We start from the raw sequence: 21429 nt of genomic DNA on the forward strand, positions 1-21429 counted from the left end.
AAGTGAATTACTTTCATTATGTTCAGACTTACAATGACACCATTTTTTCCCCGTCAAACGCACGCTTGATTGGCTGATGACTAGTTGAATTCCCTTGTTTTCAGTGTAAATCTACTAGAAATAAGTGAAATTATCTGCCAGTGCTTCAAGTAAATTTGACTGATTTCTTGAAATAAAAAAACAGCTATCTGAAAATAATCTTAACACTCTTATTTTAAGCAAAAAGTGAGTATATTTAATCTTAAAAAATATCTTTTTTTCGTCAGAAATCTTCTTTCAAGAAGTGATATTGTTCAAAAGATTATTTGAAATCATTTTCCCCCTTGATTTTGGTGAAAAATGATCAACCTTTAGATGTATGGGCTTAATAAGAACAAATGGTAATATTTACCCAAAGTAAATTGAATAATCTGACCCATTAATCTGTTAACTAGTCTTTAACACTCAAAACAAGATGGAAAAAAATTATTCGAATAGATTTAAGAATAATCATCAGATTGAAACGTTATAAATTTGCAGTGTGAAAGTTAGTACAAGTCAATACAGATTTATTTTGCATTGATCATTTAGCCTATCAATTAATAAGGTTCATATTGGTGAGAAATTAAGCCCTCACCCCCGTTCACTTAATCAGTTTGGTTTTATTAATGTCCTGTTCCCAGCAAAAAGTGTACATGCAGGTTATGCTGTTATAGGGTCCCCACCAATATTGAGACTTTTCCACACAAATGCACATCGAGGTACCATTTAGCTTAGCAAGGAGAGGTATGAGCAGAGGTTGCGCTAGACATTTTCGTTGTCGGTCATTTTGACTGACAGGGTCATAAAAATCCAGTCATGTTCTATTTTTACCAGTCACTTAAATTTTTAAAATGATCATGATGACATATTCAATAGTATTTAGTTTTCATTCATTTTTAATTAATATTGTAACGCTTGCTTGGCGGCGAAAAATTAGACACGGAAGTTGTATTTTTCTCCCTCTTTTTACTCTGCTTACCGCCAACACCAACAAAACAACTCCACTCCCAAAGAAAAAGAGGCAACTATATAGACCCCAATCACCAACGTCACACAATGATCTTAATTGTGGTTGTCAGCCCAAAATCTTCTAAATATATATCAAATGCATCTTACCAGATATAAAATGACGACTACATAGTCTGTGGATCGTTCGGTGCCCAGATTTCTTGTCGAATTACAGCAGTCCATCTCGCTCTCCTCTTCGGGTCTCTCAGAATACAGTAGAACTTCAAGTCTCTCCGTCTATCTTCTCTGTTACTGCAACCAACCGCCACACACTTCTTCGCCATTTCTATTATTAATGTTAACGAGCAGAAAAACACGCCGTAATAGGAGGCATGTACGTAGCGGTAATGTGTAAACACGACGAGCTGACGGACAATATGGCTGCTCCAGTCAGGGGGCGGAGTTGTGACGTCATGTGATTGGGGTCTATAGACAAGTTTCCTGAGCGAAATACGGGCGCCGCCATCTTGGAAAATGTCTGCTTCGCACTTCCGGTCCGGTCGAGTAGCAGTGTATTAGCAGTGTATTGACGACGATAAAACTACGAAATCAAGCCAGAGCAACCCATGGAATCTTCAAAAATTGATTCAGCACGACCTAGATGACACGTAGATGAGATTGGATGGCAGTTCCTGTCACTTCGTTGATCATTCGTGGACAAAATTATTAACAACGGTCAGCCTGTGTTAACGTGAGGAATGGATTGATACTACGGCCATTAGTGACCAAAATGTGGTGAAATTACAAGTTATATTACATTTGCCGATTGCAGAAGGGCTGACATGGATTGTTTTGTTACAAGGAAATGCTACAAGGTTATGTACATATGATGTAAACACAAATAGTATGTCATTTTTTTTATTGCAGGCATTGATCGCAATAAAACATTTAGACATGATTCAATTTCTTGTTTTATTTAAAACGATTGGTGCACTCCAAAACAGGTCAATAAATCACATTTATAATAGTATTGCAAAAATAGCATACGACAATGTGATATCAGACCGCAGAGCTCCGGAGCCTCGTGAACAAATAGCGACATCACGGAGGCCCTCGGCGGCATTTAGATGTGCTTTTTTCCCGTCCTCGGTAGTTCCAGCTCCAATAGCATATATTTAAAGATGCTACCGTTCACAAGTTCGTAGTTGGATCACGGCGATCTCGGCGAACCACCGTCTGTCACAATTCCTGCCTCTCTCGGCCTCTCCCGGGAGTCGAGCTGTCATCATCATTGTGGAACGCAAACGATATATGTTCGATATAGGTCCATCAACGTACAAGTCAAGTTGTCTTCTCTTTTAAAACAGCATTTCCCAGCTGTAAACAAACGAATAAAAACTTGTAACACTTGGATTTATGTGGTGCATTCAAACACGATTAGCAACAGGCGGCTAGCAGCAGTAGCAGAAGCTAGTTGTTGTAAAAATGATAAAACTTCGTAATTACAATCATCATCGTAATATCAATAGCAAAGGCAACAAGTCGTTTCATGCGCCAGATTTTAGGTTTCGTATTTTTAGAGCACATTACCGTCCATAACAGCGGGGGCATGACTGCAGGAGCTGTCAGTTTTGTACATCTCCTTCCCTCCCACCTGTATGACGAGTACGAGCACCCATGGTTTGGAAATCGACATGGTACGAAGCATGGAGGCCTTGGCTTGGTTCTCCACCCGCCTACATCAAAATAACATTCCCGGGATCTTGTATAAAGACCTTCCAACTTCGATTCCACCGCCTTTGACTTCAACGGTAAACAGGCGGAAACGGAAGGGGAAGGAAGACATAAGGAAGTAAACCGGAAGTACCTCGGAAACTTGTCTATACACAGGCGACAATCTAGTCCACCAATTGGATGACGCGCTGGCACACCGGGTGCACCAATAAGAACCTCGCGTTGATGTGTCAATCACGGTGCTGCCGCCAGACCACGGTGACGCTACAATATTCTGACAGAATAGCCAACGACGTCATGCATTAAGAGAGACAATAGCTAATTAATATGCCACCCTGTGGTCTGGGGTGTGAATTGCAACCTGTCAAAATGACGGACGGACTTCAGTTTTTTCCGTCACCGTTTTAAAAAACCGGTCAACGACGGAAAATATTCGGTTAACGCGACCCCTGGGTATGAGAGACATTTTTCGAGTGTATGGAGCTCGTGAAATGGGGAAAAAAAGCGCATTTATCAAGGTTTCATCAGCCGTGATTGCATATATCCGTCCGCTGGAACAGCCCTGCATTTTCTGCTACTGAATGCGTTGTTGACACATTAGCACGGCGGCACTCTGACCCGCTGCTCGGCGCAAATTCATTCAAACTTGCCTTTTCGTCCAAGACAGCTGTCCACTGCTCACTTCCGCCGAAAAGTCCCATCCAAAATACAGTTATGCCCCGGATGGGGGGAAGAGGGACAGGAGTCTGTATTGGCTTAGCCACTTTATTGTGTCAACAATAATAAAGAAAAAGAATAACAAAATAACAGCGGGCTTCCGCGACATGCGACCGCTATCTCCTTCTCGCTTCTCTCTACGTCACAGCTTCCTGTCCGATCATTTCTTTTTAAGGTGGCCTTGTATAGTTACGGACATTACAATACATAGTGAATAGGTTGCCGCTGAACCCTTCACATTTGGCTGCCGTTAGTTTAAAACGGCCTTAAAAATAAATTAAAAAAATAAAACATCTCTTTTGCATGGCGTGGCGGCTTTTATTTTGTTGAGCCGATGCGCCACAATATTTAATATGTAGGGGAAACCGTGGTGGAACCACACGAGTTGATCAGGCGACGAGGTGATGCATTCACTGGTTTATGAAGGCGGGTGATGGTAATCGCCTACAGCTGTCCGCTCCACCCGTTTACCGTCACGCACATCTGTCCAAGGTAGGCCAGGCCTCCGGTAGGACATGTAGAGACCCTAACAGACTGAACTGCAGCAGTTTTGTAAAGAGGAACGGTTTAAGATTGATCCTCATCAATTTTCCATACTGATCTGCAACTACATGAAGTGTATGGTTGAAGGTATTGCTGCAAAAGGGGGTGCAGTCAGATATCCCAACCAGATACCGGTAGTCCTTGGGTTACAACATACGTGATTTTGGCTTTACAGCACCAGAGTCTCGTCCGCCATTTTCTCTCTGGTGGTTTTTTGGGTTTTTTTGGGTTGCCAAACAGTGTACACAGTGTATTTTTGAGCTCCGTATTTTTCTTAGTCTAACAGCGGTCAAGTTCCCCTTGAAATATTTGTTTCACCAATAAGAGGAGCTGTTGTCTATGGAAGCCCATTCCCGCCATTAAAAAAAAAAAAAAAAAAAAAAGAAAAATATCCGAAAACATTTTTTTTAACAAAACGAGAAGCCCATTTCCGCCAGTGTTTCTGTGACGGCGCCAGTGGAAATTATTTGGTTTATTTAACCTGCTGGTACCTTTTTCTGCCAATAAAAAACAAAACTCTCTGAAGTAACTATCGACTAAAAATAGACAAAACTTTATGAGATTTCGTGGACTAAAACTAGACAAAGACGAACACATTTTGAAATGACTAAAATGTGACTAAGACTAATAGGTATTTTTTTCCAAAACAAAAGACAAAAATTAAGGGGTGCCAAAAACAACACTGGCACACCGCTGGTCTAAAATATAGGTGTCGGATCAGAATTGGCTTGGTATCGGTAAAACATATCGGGAGTCCAAAAATCTGTATCGGGACATCCTTCTAGTGAACTAGTGATTTGCAAAAATCTTTTTTTTCCCCCAAAGATGGAATAAAAACATTTAAATGTATCAATTAAAAAACACAACTGGAGACTTAATAAATGCACACTATAGAGCTTTTCATGTAAATCCCTGCTCAATTTTGACAACAACTTTTGCACTGGATTGGTATACTGTACCTAATATAGTGTGTGAAGCTGGGCTCATTTTGCTGAGCAAAATTCCTCAAGTGACTCCAACCAGTTCATGATGGAGCTTCAAACTGACAGCTCTCCCTGGTGAGCGCTTCAAAAAAACATAGAAAAGCAAAGGTCATCCACTGTTCACTCGGTTGTTAAACCCAAACAAGATACAGTACTATCAGGTCACCAATATTCTTGCAAGCAACATTTACACCAAATCTTTTTCCCCTTTTTCTTTGTAGCTCACAGACTGCCCTCAGCGAGCTCTTGTTAGCTCGTTGTTAGTTAGGATACTTGGCAGAGCGCAGAGGAAATGTCATTCTGTCTAATTGGATGGAAAAGTGTTATGAGGCAGCGATGCTGTGTTCGACAGCCTTTTCCTTAATCCCATGGTTGTCTGACTGTGCATCGGTAGGAAAAAGCCCCATCGACTGAGTGAAATTGGAGTTTCATAATAATTTATCGGCTACCAGCCTGGTAATCCAGCCTGCGGAGTTGTTCTGCCTGACATGCACATTGTAGCTCATTCTTGCTACTGCACTTGAATCACTTTGGTGTCCACAATTACATTCGTTCATTCGCCCACCTCCCAGTCAAAATGGATTGGGCGTCGAGCACCGTCAATGGCAGCCAATAAGTTAACAAGGAAACGACTCAAAAATGCCCCAAAACCAACAGGAAGTAACCTTTAGGTGCCCCAAAATCAACTGGAAGCATCCTGGAAATGGCCGAAAAATCAACAGGAAATGATCCAAAATTTACAGGAAGTGATCCGTAAGTACCTTAAAATGATATGAAAGTGAAAAATTGCCATAAATGTGGCTCGCGAACCAAAATGAGTTTGACACCCCTGAACTAATCGATGACTTTACTAATCACTTCAATTTCATCAGTCTCCCACCGACTAGGCTGTCATTGCTCCCTCGGGTGGTCTGCTAACGAGCGGCCATTAGCCTCCAATCAGACCTTTTCTTAACGTCAACCATCGCCCACCACGCTCCATTTGTTTGTATTCTTCAATGTAGGTGGACAGGAGAGATTTCAAAGTAATGCATGTTTGTCTGTGTTACACTGGGTGGGCGCAGGTTCTGGGAATGGGCGGCTGTCGCACTGCTCATCTGGTGCAGTATTTCTAGTGACATGTAACCTTTGTCACGCCGAGTGAGCTTGCTCACCGAACGACTTGTTCTCATCACCAAAATTCATCATTATTACTGGTCGTCGAAAAAGTGCATGAGAGATCAATGCAAAGTCCATCCAAAGCTTTTGCATTACATGCAAAGCTACCATCTATATTTTTTCTTTTCCAGTGGCGTATCCTGGGCCCGCTGCCCAGCCAAAACTGTTTGGCCCACCGACACCGTTTGTACACCAAAACGACCGGAATTATCATGCGACGCGGGCTCTCTTTCATTTGACACCCCAAAAATGACTGTTCGCCTAAAAATGCAGTTTTAAAAATGACATTTCAAAATGCTACTTGTCTTACAAGTTTTTGTCCAAGTCACATCATTTATGCATCAAAACATTCAGGATGCAAAGAAGGACAAATGTTTTGTTCAGGTTTCTGTTAAAAAAGTACAGTTCAACCAATTTTTGAAAAAAAACATACCCATTCGTTTCTAATGGCCCCAATCAATGTTCCCTCTAATTTTTTATGTGTCTGAGCAAACACACCTGCTCCCTGAGCACACTGCGGCTCACGGTGAGCAACATCAGATGTGTACCAAAATTTTTGGAACATAAGTCACACCAGCCAAAAAATGCGCAATTAAAAGGTAAAACATATATGTCGCACCGGCGTATAAGTCGCATTTTTGGGGGAAATTTATTTGGTAGAATCCACCACCAAGAACAGACATGTAATTTTGAAAGGCAATTTAGAATAAAAATACAATAGAGAACAACAGGCTGAATAAGTGTACGGTATGTTAACATTACATGACTTACAAACAACCAAATGAGAACATGCCTGGTATGTTAATGTAACATAGCTATTTAGAGCTATTCAGATAACTATAGCATAAAGAACATGCTAACTAGCAACAATATTATAATGTGTGAATAAGCTCACATACAGTATAAGTCGCTCCAGACTATAAGACGCACCCTCTGCCAAACTATGAAAAAAAACTGCGATTTAGTCTGTAAAATACGGTACATGGCGGCCACACACCAGTATCACGCCTTTTCATGCCTATTAGCATTTCTACTGCCCGTAAATTCTCTAGTATTACGAGCATTTAATGATTAATATCCATAATGAAAATATCTTTATAAATGTCACTATAATACACACCAATCTGACTTAAATTGTACCTTATTTTTCACATCTTAATATATAGGACTAGCATTTGGTGTACTGATATGTCATTGCTCTCATCTACTATCAGTGTATGCCAGGGTGCATTTTTAACACTGCGCATAGTCTCGTTCTCCACTATTTCATTTATTGAGTTTACAAATTCAAAGGCATAGTTTTTACTTCGCCAGCTTTCTGGTATACTTACATACTTTGCCATATGATTGCGGATTTGTTGAACTGACACCATTGACGCATTCATTTCGATGGCAAGTAAAATATCGTCAATGAGAACTTCAACTTGCTCTGGGTCAGATTTTGTTTTGTGGGACAGCTCGTTTCTCTTCTTTCGGTCTTTTTGCATTCTCCCGCAATAATGTACCAATCGCCTGTCCCATCTTGAGTCTTCGTAATTTTCAACAGCTTTCAAATGACTTTTCTGCTGAATATGACACTCGAGGTAGTCCAACTTCCATTCAGTCCGCATTTTTCCCTCTGAAAACTCACTTGGTACTTTGGCTTCGTGGCAAATATCACACAGTTTCACCGCTTGTTCGTCTATTTGCACATGCTCCGACAGCCACTCCATCTTATATGAACCGCATTTCTTTTTTATTTTGGCTTGGTGAGTGGATGTGTCTCTGCCCGTTCGTTTCGCCATGATAAGGGGTTGGCCTGTGCGTCTCTCAACTCCGCCACACTCACGCACTGTTGATAGCTTGCTAACCTACACCGCGCGTGTAGGCTGGGCAATACACAAGCAATGTCAATGCTATGATTGGCTGCGTAGCGGAAGTGAACCTTATCGTATCATTTGCTGGACACCTGTCACTCACCGAGTTACAACGCAATTAATACGTTTCTGTTGATTTTTTTTTGTGCGCAGCATAGAATTTCTTGTGCGCAGAGTAGGTGCCAGCAGTGCGCGATTGCGCACGCGCGCAGCTTAGAGGGAACATTGGCCCCAATTCCCCATTAATTTTAATAGCACAGAAACTTCCATTCACTCCGTTTGTTTTCCAACCCAAGTTACCCAATATGAACAGGAACTGACGGAAAATGCCCCCACATCAACAGGAAGTGACCCAAAATGAACAGTAAGTGACCCTGGAATGGCTTAGAATCAAAAGGAATTGACCCTGAAATGCCTCAAAATCAACAGAAAGTGAGCCTATATGTACAAGAAGTCAACCCAAAATGCCCCCAAATGAACACGAAGTGACCCCGAAAGCCCCCATATCAACAGGAATATACCCAATATGAACAGGAAATGAACCCAAAATGCCAAACCCAAAAGGATCTGACCCAATATCTATAGGAAGTCCAAGATGCCTTAAAATCAACAAAAAGTGATCCGATACACCAACCATCACAGGAAAGCTACCATCGCAATTTCTCCAGAAATTGCATTTTCTAGTTTTTATTTTACATTGACTCATTGGCTGCCAGAGAATGATGATTTTTTTTTTTAAAACGAATTGGATTTCTATCGTTGACAATGGCGATGAAATAAAAATGGGTTTGTGCATTAGTCAAGAACAAATGTCTTAATATAAATACCATGTTGACACAAATCCTCTTTGTTCTTCAGCAGAGACAGACTGTTACATAAATGTTACCGCACCTACCATTTGTTATGTATTCCATTTTCTAAATCCCTATTTTTGCATCCCATCTAACTCTCTTGTACTCGAGTAAGGGATATGAGCATCGTCAACGTGTAAGCACATTAAGAAGAGGCACTATACGGGAGGTTGTCTCCTTGAAAAGTTGATCTTGGAGCAAAAAACAATGAGCACTCTTGCTGTAGTCCACACGGTTTAAAATTCTGTGGAGCAAATGAATGAAAAGAAGTCGTAATCAATGATAAGAAGCTGATTCTGGGCAAAAGTTGAGCACGTTGTCGCGCATATTTACTCAATGACATGTACACAAAACAGTATGAATTTGATGACTTATTTTTTGAAATTGTATGGGAAGCTTAGCTTCCTTTGCAGTCTTTGAGCAATCGCCTCTGCTGCAGGTGTAATGGCCAACTGTACCAAAACTATTGTCCTTCAGTTTTGTGGTTAAATATGCCCTCAAAATGAGGTGGAGATTCTGTTGTGCTGTGGTAAAATAATGGTATTGAGGAGGGATTGTTAAATGACAACTCCAGCAGGTATACCATAGCGTCTGCTTTCACATCTTGATATTAAGTGCACGCTTCGGCTTTAAAAAAAAAAAAAAAAAAAAAAATCTTAGTTCCTAGTTGCAGCTTGCAAAAATGGTGAGTAGGTGGGCAGGGGTTAGCTCGCATGGCAAGTAAGTTTATTCTTGTAGTCTCCCACTTTTTAGGTTTGTTTTTGGATGGGCTTTACATAACACGGAAAGCAAGGCAGAAACAATATTTGTGACACCAGTAGTGCGTTTTTTAATCCCGTATCAGCACTATCCGCAACAGGCGGACCACCGATGGGTGCCGAATTGAAGTATTGTGACGTACATTTGAAGTCTCGCAGGTCAATGTTGCACAAAACGAGTAGTTCGTCCCAGCAGCTAGTTCCACACTTTTGGTGGAAATGCAGATATGGCTGGCGAACCATACTGCTAGGGTTTAGGTTTGTGTTCGGTTCTTTGAAGTTGCGCCTTAGTGTGTTGTTCTTGCGCCCACCCATTGATTTCACCTGTTGTGTCGACCAATCCGCTGCCTCTCGTGTCGCCCGGTTCTCCATGTCTTTATAACCACGTCTGTTTGTTTAAACTTCCCATGTTCAATCGTGCCTTGTTGCGTCATTGTCCTTGTCAGATGTGTGTTCCTTGGGGCCCATTCTTGGCATGTTCCTTATTCTCAGTAAGTTGATCATAATGCCCAGTCTTTTTTTTTTTTTTTAATCCTAAGTATAATAGTACTTTGCAGTGTTGTTTTCGTCAACAATGATGATAACAAAAATATTTCGTCGATGAACAGTTTTTTTCATGACGATGACGTCACGATGACGAGCTACAAATGTGGCTTGGGGGACAAGAACATAACGAGACAAATGCCAGTTTTCGTCTGAGGAGACCACAACGAAACAAAAATGTGACATAGTTTCTGTTCTATATTCACAATGCGTGAGACATTTTCACATCGTACGTGCAGTACGCTAGCCTGCATCGTAGCAGTGTATGGGCCATGTCACTCACGTAAGATGTGCTGCGCCTCTTCCTCACTCTACTCACCGGAGTTCAGGATGTGTCTAAAGCAAGGATGCGCTCCATTTTGCTTGTTTGGAAACACTGCAAGATGTGTTTTCTTATTTTAGCAAGAGAGAATATGCAATGCTGCTTTAAGGCTGATTTAGGGCTGCAAGTATGACCACCTGTACAATGTCTCGTGTTTTGCTGTGACTTATTTACATTTATAATTCAAGCATATGGAAACTGAAGCACAGGTTTGTTGTCAAAGGAGTTGTTTTGATGTTTAATGTTCAACAACAGACAGTTAGGACATGGCAAAAAATTGGGCTGGAGGGCTGTCCATGACGCTTTGCAAACCTCGGACAAAATGCTGGACACAGTTCTCAGCGCCAGTTTGAAGCTAGCCTCCACAGCGTGCCGGCTTCCACCCGAGGCTAGAATTCGTAATGTGTTTGCCAGTCTCTCTGCGGCATCAACAGGCATGCTGTGCGTTGTCTGGTGCAATAGCAAAGGCTCTATACGGCGAAGTAGGTCATTAAACCAGTCCGTCAACATGCAAAAGTGCATTTCCGCATCGGGACACACTGGGCAAACCAGTGTTGTAAATTCGCCGGTTCTCAACCTCGACTGGTTAAGTGGTCGGACAGACCACCTCCGCAACTGTCTTCTTTGTCGCCTATGCCTCAACATTTGTTGTTCAATGTAAATGAGCTGATGATCCACATTCAAGAATTCAATCTCTGTTGCCATTGTTGTCTCACCGGAAGAAAACTAAAGGAGTTCAACAAAAGTCCCCCCAAAACCGTACAAAAACAACGCCACACCCCTCTAATGGCGTGAATTACAGAGCAACATGTTCCCTTGACGCAGAACTTCGAATGCTCATTGACGACGTCGTCGCTATGCAGTCAACGCAACGCAGAAGCAAAAAATTAGGCTTGAGGTCTGTACTGAGTGATCATTAAACATGAAATGTAACTCCTAGCGTTAGCGTAGCTTTCAGGTACGCACTAGCATTAGCTTCAGAATGCCGGGCATCCTCTCAAAACACTGGCCAGTCTAAAGCAGAGCCACTTGACTTTTCTGGTCAGTAAATCTAGAAGAAAGCCAGTTGGCGATATGGCATTTAGCTGATAGGCCACTTTAGCTGTCTTGTTTGGTAAATGAGCAATTACTGCAAATTACTGATTGCTTGCAACTTCTGGCTGGACTGGAAAAAAATCCCAGACTTCCCAATGTTAAACGCTCGGACATTTTTTTACACACCTAAAGTTCGTGGCTTCCAGGTGTGTTCAATTGGAAGATGACATAATGCTTTTCTTGCTGAGTGTGTATTATTATCACCAAGTTGGCGATGTCCTTGTAGACGCTACAATATGTGCTCATTTGTCTATGTTAATTCGAAATTGTCGGAAACTTTTATTTATTTTTGGACGAAAACTTTTGAATTTTACAGACGAAAACATTTTGAGTAACTGTCGACTCAAACTAGACGAAAATTGGATTTAAAAAATACAAGTGAAATATATTTTTAAAAATGTAAGATTCTTAGTTTTGTTGATACTGAAAGCGTATCTCATTTGGAGATATCAGTATAACTGGTTCTGATCTGCGCCGGCTATGCAATCTTTCCCCCTCGACTCAAACCCGCGCCTGCAGAGAGCACGACAAAAACTAGGCTAAAAGTCCCAGCCGCTGGCGTGCTCTCTTGAAGGCATCACGGGAGGTTTCCTTGGCATGCAATGCACCTGCTTGCACCTGTTCATCAGCTCAAAATTCTCCCACATGTGAGAAAACGTTCTTTGTCACCGGTTATATTGAAAAATAGCAGTTGTACTCACAAACCAGAGCATCAATACAAACCCGCAAAGTGTCAGTGGCTCCATTGTTGTACTTATATGTTCATGAACTCCAAAAATTATCAGAGGCTTCGAGCGTCATCGGCGACATCAGTTTCCTTGAAGAACACATGCATTGATATATGCGTTTCACGAAATACTTCCGGGATTTCTCGACCCACGCTCTGAATCCTCAACACAGTAAGACCCATTACTAGTTTCTATATTAAAACACTTTGAGTTACCACTACTCTGCCTAGCTTCCCCGTTTCTTCTTTTAATTTGGGTCAACCCACACCCTGTTCTTCGTCTGCTCATCCTCGACACCTGACACATGTTTCCATATTGTACCTCTGTCTTTTCTGTGTTGCAGGTGAGGTCTTTCACTCTCTTTGTGACTCATTACCCCCCTTTGTGTGAGCTGGAGCGGCTGTATCCACAACATGTGTCCAACTACCACATGTCTTTCCTCCTCAATGACCCTGATGAACCCACCGAGATTGAAGGTACGCTTGCCTGTGTGCTCACTTTCAACCATTGATGTTTGCGCTGACCTAAACCATGCCGTGGTAGATGGAGAGGTTCGTCCTGAATTTATTACTTTCCTGTACCAACTGAGCGAAGGAGCCGCTGACCGAAGTTACGGCCTTAATGTGGCCCGCTTGGCTGACATCCCAGAGTCAATACTCCTCACTGCGGCCCTCAAGGCCCGAGAGCTGGAGGACGCTGTCAATTCCCGAAGGTGAACACACACACGCATGCACACAATTGGTCCTGCGGGCCTCAATTGCTCTCTGGCTGCAAGGCATAAAGAAAATATTATATTGACCCATTAGCTTCTGCTGAGGCAAATTGAATGGGAAGTCTATCTCTGTCAACGGCAGCCTATAAAGCCTATAAAGGTGGAAGTATTACAGAGACAAGCCCTCGAATCTTGTTGAACACACAACAACAACAAAAAACAGAACAAGTCAGCTTGTATTCTAAAAATACTTGAGAAAAGAATCCTGATTTAAGTTATTGTAATTCATATTGAAGAGGAAAAAGTTTTTTATTTTTTTTTTTCCCCCCTTTTTTTTTTTTTTTTTTTTTTTTTTTTTTTAATTCTCATAAATGAACAAAAGATGATGACATATAATTCCGGAGCAACGAAGAAAACAATAATATGAATACTAAATAAAACATGGAACAAAGTATCAAATTAAATTAGCACAAAAAAATCCTTTTACAAGGTTTCCCCACAAACCAGCATGGGCCTCGTTGTTATGCTTATCCTAATACAAATGAGTATGTTGATCCCAGCCTCCTGGGCAGGGCCATGGAATCGCACATGATGGAAAATGTTTCCCCGGTAATTAAAAGTAAACAATATATTCCTGTCCTACGTCATGTTATTACGATTAAAAGGGGAAAGCAATTCTTTACAGGAAAGGGAACGTGTATGAGCTGGAGAAACGTAATAGAACAGCAATAAACAAAAATGTGTAGTCATACTTGAATGAATGGAAATATTCGTACAAATCCCTCTTTTGATCTCGATCAAGATGGAAACCACAAAAAAAAAAAAAAAAAAACATAATAATGGTACTGAAAAATAAAAACATAAAAGTGATTTCAACTCTGTGATCAGGGGATGACCAACAGTTTCCTAAATTTCATTAATTGCAGTGGTGTCAAATATACGGCTCGTGGGTGGTAAGCAGTCCACCAGGGGATTCAATCCGGCCCGCTGAGTTTTTCTGCCATACAGGCATGTTGTAGCTCATTCATACTATTCATATCACACGTTTTTATTTTGACATTGGCACTATAAAACTGTAGATTTGTGACTTGTTCATTCACCACCGTCAGTGGCAGCCTGTGAGTTTAACAAGGAAGTGACCCAAAAATGCCCCACATAACCGACCAGAAGTGAAACCAAATCAACGGGAAGTAACCTGGAAATGCCTGAAAAATCAACAGGAAATGATCTAAAATTTACAGAAAGAGAGCCGCAACTTGAAATTCCAACGTGGTGAAGCAAAATTAACTCATTGCCTGCCATTGACAACGATAAAAATCCAACTCACTTAAACTGAAAGGACTGACTGTGAATGCTCATCTTTTAGTGACATGGTCTAGTGCTTAAAGAGAACCTAGGACATAAAGACATTTAGGCTCTAATAAGCCACAATTGTTCTGTTTTATGAAAATATGTTATTAGAAACATAAAATATTGCCATTCATTTAAAAATCTATAATATTTAACATGTTTTGACCTACGGACGGCACCATGTTTTATGTGCTCAGTGGAGGCTCGGGGGTGATGACGTAGATTGTCACTGTCACCAGACGAACACTACCGGGTTACTCCAATTCTTTCCACGCGGTCAGACGTCCAACAAAGCGATGAATACTTACTGTTTGTGTTTTTATTGATTCTTTTATTACCTTTTCACTGCCTCAAAATACATATTGCATGTGTTTCCCTCCCATACTTTTAGGCATTGTGTTTTCTTGTGGTAGCTTCAAAGCAGATTGTTGATCTGTTGACCACATTAGTCATATAGCATATTTAAACCACCCTTATTTGATATTACTATGTTTCACTAGTATGTTCTGTCTGTATGCATCTAAACAAAACAAGCTGAAAGCGCACGGTAGTACTTCGTGTGTAAAAGTCCCATCTTGTTGGACGTTTCTCTGCTGTAGCACATTTACGAAGCATACCGTTTTTTTTTTTTTCCCTACTCTCGTCTGGTTTCATCCTGTTCATTTTGCTTCTGCTGCCCGTTTTGTGAAATATCGACAGTGCTGTCATGCTCATGAATTTTCGTCTCGGTTTCAAATTGATAGGGTTAAACAGATGACACGTTTATGTTGCTCAAGTCATACACTGGAAGCATGGCAGCGTAACTATGTGACGTCAACACCCTGCGATGTCAAGAACAATGGCGACCTACTAGTTAAACTAATTTTACAAATTGTATAAGAACGAAAACATTAAGAGGGGTTTCCAATTTCAAATTATTTTAACTCATAATAACGTTTATCTTTTAAGAACTGCAAGCCTTTCTATCCATGAATCCCTTTAACAGTATAGTTGCACAGGGCTTATCGATTATGCCGCATGCATGAAAATGAAACTCTCAATTCACAATGAGAAAAAAGCAAAAGTAGCATGTAACGCAGTCGACAATTTCAAAAGTAATAGAGTAAAAGTACAGATACATGCTCTATATATAGTAAAATGTACCACTTCATATTTTTAATTAGTAAAGTACAGATACACAATGAATTTCTTAAGTGAGGTAACGAAGTACATTTACTTCGTAACGAAGTACATTCACTTCGTTACATTCCACCACTGCCAGCCAGAGAGTTAGCTTATTTGGCCAAAACTTAACTAGTCCGGCCCACATGAGATCTAATTGCCATGAATGTGGCCCGCGAACCAAAATGAGTTTGACACCCCTTCATTAAAGAGTTAATGGATCTTGACGTGAGAGCAGCGAGATTACGCATCATGATGTTGGAATTCAAAGCGGCTCGCTTCAGTGACATCAAATGTAGTGTGTCCTCCATGTTTACAATTCTCAAGAACAAATTGGATGCAATATTTCTGGATTATCACATATTGAATGGTCACATTGGTGTCCAATTTGAAAATTTGATGTTTCTCCTCATCTCAATTAAGGTTGAGAATCTCCGCTGGGAGTTGAACGCTGCATCGGTTCTGCCTAACTAATCCTCCCCATATGAAATGTCAGTCCAAGCCATACACGCGCTGCCGTAGCGCCTCATCAGTGTAATCCTTCCTATATGAAATGTTTGTACTTGGTTGGCGTGTGACCACACAGGACTGCCGGTTAGACGTTGACAACACACAGGTGTCAATGTGTACATAACATGGACATACACATTGACCACACACGGTGTGTGAAAATTTGACGACAAATGTCATTTTTGTCTGCGTCTCTTTTAGGAGGAAGAAATTACTTTCTGAGTTTTGGAACATCTCGGACAAATCCTCTCTCAGCGAGTGGCTGCGGTCCAACTTCTGACACCCTTTCAGGATCCTAAACACACCAGATTAAAAAAGTGTGAAGATGTTTCTTTTTTTTTTCGCTCCTCAGGTTGTGTTTTGTGTACTGTAGGATCTTGTAAACATTTGAAATGATTGTTGTCATGGAAGTGAGAACTTTAGCACTTGCTGTCGTGTCAAATGCTTTGAAAAGAGAAGAATGAATGGAGGAGTGAAAAATATATGGTAGTCATAACTACAAGCTCTCCGGAACACATTGACTGCCATTGGCAACGATAGATGTCCAGTCCATTTGGACTGGGAAAGCTGGCAGTCATTTTTTGATTGCCTAAAAACTGTACTCAAAGCTGTCTGTGATGCATTTTTGTTGAATTCATTAAGTTTCTCTTTATCGAGCATCATTTGGCCCTCAGTGAGAATTAATTCGGGAACCCTGGTGTAGATACTGAGACGGGCTAAACGCCACTTTTTAACTTTGTCAGCTCCTTTTAAAAAATGTTTCATGATAAGAAAACCATCAATGTGTACTTTTTAGACTGTGTTTTTGGCGTATTTGATTAACACAAAACCGTATACTGTACAAAACACTACTGTACTGTATCTCCTCTGCCAATTGAATCAGGTTTAGTACTGAGATTGACCTGTGAGTGGCACCAAGGTGCCACAGGACGGCCAGAAAATAGAGCAAATTTCAATAAATAAATTTAAAAAAAAAAAAACAACAACAACAATATTGCAGTATTATGTTATTATTAATATTTAAAGCAACTTTACTGGTAGAGCACCTTTCACAGAATGGTGTTACAAACTGCTTTATATATGTGTAAACACACGCAAACACTAATGGTCTGCTACTGTCATGCAAGGCAACTGCTAGATCCACTGGGTGAAGTGTTTTGCATAAGAAAACAATGACAATGTACTCAAACGGGAGCTTGAGTCAAACCCCCGATCCTTCGATTAATAGACAACACGCTTAACCACCTGCGCTACCAAAGAATAGACGAATGAGCAAACAAAATGGAAAATACATCATTAAATACACACTATCGTGATCTGACTGTATTTTCTAGAGAACACAATGTCACCATTTGGGGTGTGACATATCGAAATAGTGATATATCGCAATAATTTGTATCTCAAAAGGTTATCCATATGTTCCTGCCAAGAATCGATACCTTTTTAAAATTGTATTAGTGTTTCAAAAAAAAAAAAAAAACAGGAACCACTGGTTGCTACCAAAATATTCCATTAGAATGGTGTCTATAGCTCACTGGCACCCGTTGACGACTCTAGACATCCAATTCATTTTGACTTGATAGGATGTCTTGTGCTGTCAATGGCACTGAAACCAGATTCACCTCCTGTGGGTTTTTACAGCTCACTTCTTGTTGAATTTGGGGATTTGCAGGTCAATTCTTGTTGGTCTTGAGTCACTTCCTGTTCATTTGGGGACATCCCTGGGTTACTTCCTGTTTTATAACCCAAAATCTGAAAAAATTGACCCATAAATGCCCCAAAATTAACATGAAGTGACTCAGAATTGCCTTAAAACCATAAGGAAATGTTCGAATTATGCTGGAACTGACTTCGGAATGCTCCAAAATGTACAGGAAGTGACCCACAATCAACAGGAACTAACGCAGAAATGCCTCAAAATTCACTCATTGGCTGTCATTGACAGAACATTCCTTCATTGGCTCCCGCTTCAAACTGATCCGGTTTATACTAGTGATAAACTCATTGAAATTCACAGAAGAAAGTTGAAGAGAGCTTGTTTTTCTTGTTGTACTGTAGAATAATTTCCTGACCCATGTATCAATAAATGTTCTATCGCCACATTGTGAGATCATCGTTATCATAAGCCTTGTATCGCAAATCATATTATGAGCTGCCCACAGGTTCCCAACACTAGTCCCCACATGGTGTTCTCTGGTAAGTGACTTAGTAACCTGCAGCCTAAGTCATTTTGCACAGAGTAAAGATGATACAAGTGAGTAAGATTGTCTGTTTACATGAGCTGATTGAGCATTTGTGTTCAAATTTAATGTTGCTTCAAGGGTTATACTTAAAACACTGTGACAATCACTTTATTTTTGTTAGATTTCTACAGCATTTTGCTTGGGTCTTTAAAAATCGTGACTTATCCTGAAAAAACTGCACATTTTATTCTTTTTGTTGTAATCTGCTGGCGCATTGTTAAAACAAATAAAAATAAGAGCAGCAATTTCCAGCAATCCCAAATGGTCCAAAGACATACTGTTCTCTGATTACATCCAGTCTTAAGCAATAACAAAAACAAAGAAAGAGATACTGTAATATCAACCAGAAATTGCATTGTCCTCAGATATTACTTGAGTTGCAGAGGTGTTTTGTTGGAAAATGCAAGCGGATTCATCGTCCACATCACATTTTGTCCCTTTATTGTATTGTATTTGTTGTGTGATATATCTGAAATGATGTGCAACATATAAAAAAGACATAATAATGCTTGCTCAAATTGCCCTATTACGCCCCTATCTAACCTACCTCCTCTAATTCCCCCCTCCTCTCCACACACGATGTTCTTTTTTAAATACAGTCAGACCGTGATAGCACCCCTACATGCAACAGGTAGCATAATTTAACAATGTAAATATATATATTTTTTCTTGTTTGTTCTTTTCCTGTACACTGCTTTCTCTGAATAAACAAAAGATAAACAACTGCAGTACACCCAACTCCCATTTGGCACTTAAAAACTCTTCAACCTATAACGGGCTAAATATATAAATATATGAAAGAGTTGTGACCTTTTGGTACCATCACACTTCGAGTTGTTTTCTATGGGGTTTTGTCGCAATTACACATCGTGGACTTTTCAGAATATGGGTAATTTTGCCACCTTCAGTGCGGCAAATAAGTATTTAGTCAACCACTAATTGTGCGAGTTCTCCCACTTGAAAAGATGAGAGAGGCCTGTAATTGTAAACATGGATAAACCTCAACCATGAGAGACAGAATGTGGAAAAAACAGAAAATCCCATTGTTTGATTTTTAAAGAATGTATTTGCAAATCATGGTGGAAAATAAGTATTTGGTCAATACCAAAAGTTCATCTCAATACTTTGTCATGTACCCTTTGTTGGCAATAACGGAGGCCAAACGTTTTCTGTAACTCTTCACAAGCTTTTCACACACTGTTGCTGGTATTTTGGCCCATTCGTCCATGCAGATCTCCTCTAGCGCAGTGATGATTTGGGGCTGTCGTTGGGCAACACGGACTTACAACTCCCTCCACAGATTTTCTTTGGGGTTGAGATCTGGAGACTGGTTAGGCCACTCCAGGACCTTGAAATGCTTCTTACGAAGCCACTCCTTTGTTGCCCTGGCTGTGTGCAGGGATGCAAACTTGCCACCTTTCGGTGAAATTTTGCCGTTTTGAAATCAAAATTGGTAATTCTTCTGAATCACAAAGATCCGAGGAGAGAAAAATGGGGCTGGGGGGGGGGGGGGGGGGGCTGTGAACGAGCGAGTGAAACCGTTAACTTCAAAACCGTAGTCCATGCTCAAAACTACACTCTAGTCCGATGACCTAGACCTATCACCGCCACTCTCTTCTTGTGACAACAAATGACTGACAATAGTGAGAGACGGGAGCACAGTTATCACCAATCAGCAATGAGGAGGCAGAACCCCACTCCATCCCAGCTTCTCGCCCGGACCCGTTGGAAATTGCGGCAAGGTAAGGGATTAATGTAAAAAATTTCTAACTTCTTAAAGCTAAAAGTTTGAGGGATGGCCTATAATAGTCTTCATAAATCATTCAATCGTGTCGTTCGATCAATTCCTGCGCTTGTAATGGTGTCTATTACACAAGTATTCGCTTAATTTCTTGAAAATTGACTTCAGATAGTCCTGGATATTTCACTGCCTCGTAAAACGCAGTTACTCGAGGTATCGCTAACTGCGGAGAGGCTAACTAGCGCCTTTCACACAGGACTTTGCTAGTAAGCGAATGTCAGTTGGGATCTGAATTGTCGCCAGTTGGCGTTGTGACAAGTTATTTAAGGCCCCTTTGTAAAGCGCTTGTTAATGAAAATATAAATAATAATAATAAAAATAAATAAATCATGAGCAATGAGGTAACTAGAGTGATGAACTAGTGCCTTCCATACAAGTCATGTTCAGGGCTTTGTTAGTTCTGAATGGTCACCAGTTATTTTTGACAACGAGTTATTTAAGGCCCCTCTATACTCTCCGATAATTACAGAAATGGAAAAGATTTGCCTTGTTCTGGAGGTAGTTTCATTTGTTTAGCCATCGAGAGTTTATCAAACCGGAGAGCTCCGCTACAGGTCGCATTTGAAAGTACCCCCATTCCCGCGCTGTTCGTACACACCCCCGTTCATAAAACAGCCTACAGGTGTACTTCTGTTTATCCAGTATGATGCCCAGTCAGTCAGTCAGTACAGCTGTTCTCCGCTTAATGCAAATGGGACATACTGTATATTTTATAATTTAGATTTTGCATAATTTGCTACTTAATGCGTCTTATATGTTCTGATTTCAGGATGAGAGATTTAGACTTGTATATGTTAAATTTAGGGCTGTCAAACTATTAAAATTTTTAATCGAGTTAATCACAGCTTAAAAATTAATTAATCGCAATTCAGACCATCTATTAAATATGCCATATTTTTCTGTAAATTATTGTTGGAGTGGAAAGATATGACACAAGACAGATATATAAATTCAACATACTGTACTTAAGTACTGCATTTGTTTATTATAACAATAAATCAACAAGATGGCATTAACATTATTAACATTCTGTTAAAGCGATCCATGGATAGAAAGACTTATAGTTCTTAAAAGATACATGTTAGTACAAGTTACAGAAATTTTATATTAAAACCTCTCAATGTTTTTGTTTTAATAAAATTTGTAAAAATTTTCTAACAAAAAATATAGTAGCTCGCCATTGTTCAGCACCACCAATTCTCATGGTGCCGAAAACCATACAATCAGTTGCACCCAAGCGCCAGCAGAGGGCGACAAAACTCCAAAAACACAAGTAACAAGTGCACGTCACACTGTACTGTCATTTTAATCTGTTTGAGCGGGGCATGTGCGTTAATTGCGTCAAATATTTTAACGTGATTAATAAAAAAAAGATACTACTGTTAACGCGATAAT

At 40.4% G+C, this 21429-nt stretch overlaps 1 protein-coding gene across 1 annotated transcript in view; it reads left to right on the forward strand.

The window, feature by feature from the left end:
• The window catches only part of msh3 (mutS homolog 3 (E. coli)), a 104080-nt gene extending 85443 nt beyond the window's left edge, over positions 1-18637 (forward strand). Inside the window, exons 21-23 of the mRNA XM_057832069.1 lie at positions 12601-12733; positions 12801-12969; positions 16192-18637. Coding sequence (XP_057688052.1) covers positions 12601-12733; positions 12801-12969; positions 16192-16270 — 381 coding nt within the window. The 3' untranslated portion in view covers positions 16271-18637. The remainder of the gene's footprint in view (positions 1-12600; positions 12734-12800; positions 12970-16191) is intronic.
• The last annotated feature ends 2792 nt before the right edge of the window (positions 18638-21429 follow it).

This window comes from Corythoichthys intestinalis, chromosome 3 (assembly GCF_030265065.1).
Source record: "Corythoichthys intestinalis isolate RoL2023-P3 chromosome 3, ASM3026506v1, whole genome shotgun sequence".
NCBI classification, from domain to species: domain Eukaryota; kingdom Metazoa; phylum Chordata; class Actinopteri; order Syngnathiformes; family Syngnathidae; genus Corythoichthys; species Corythoichthys intestinalis.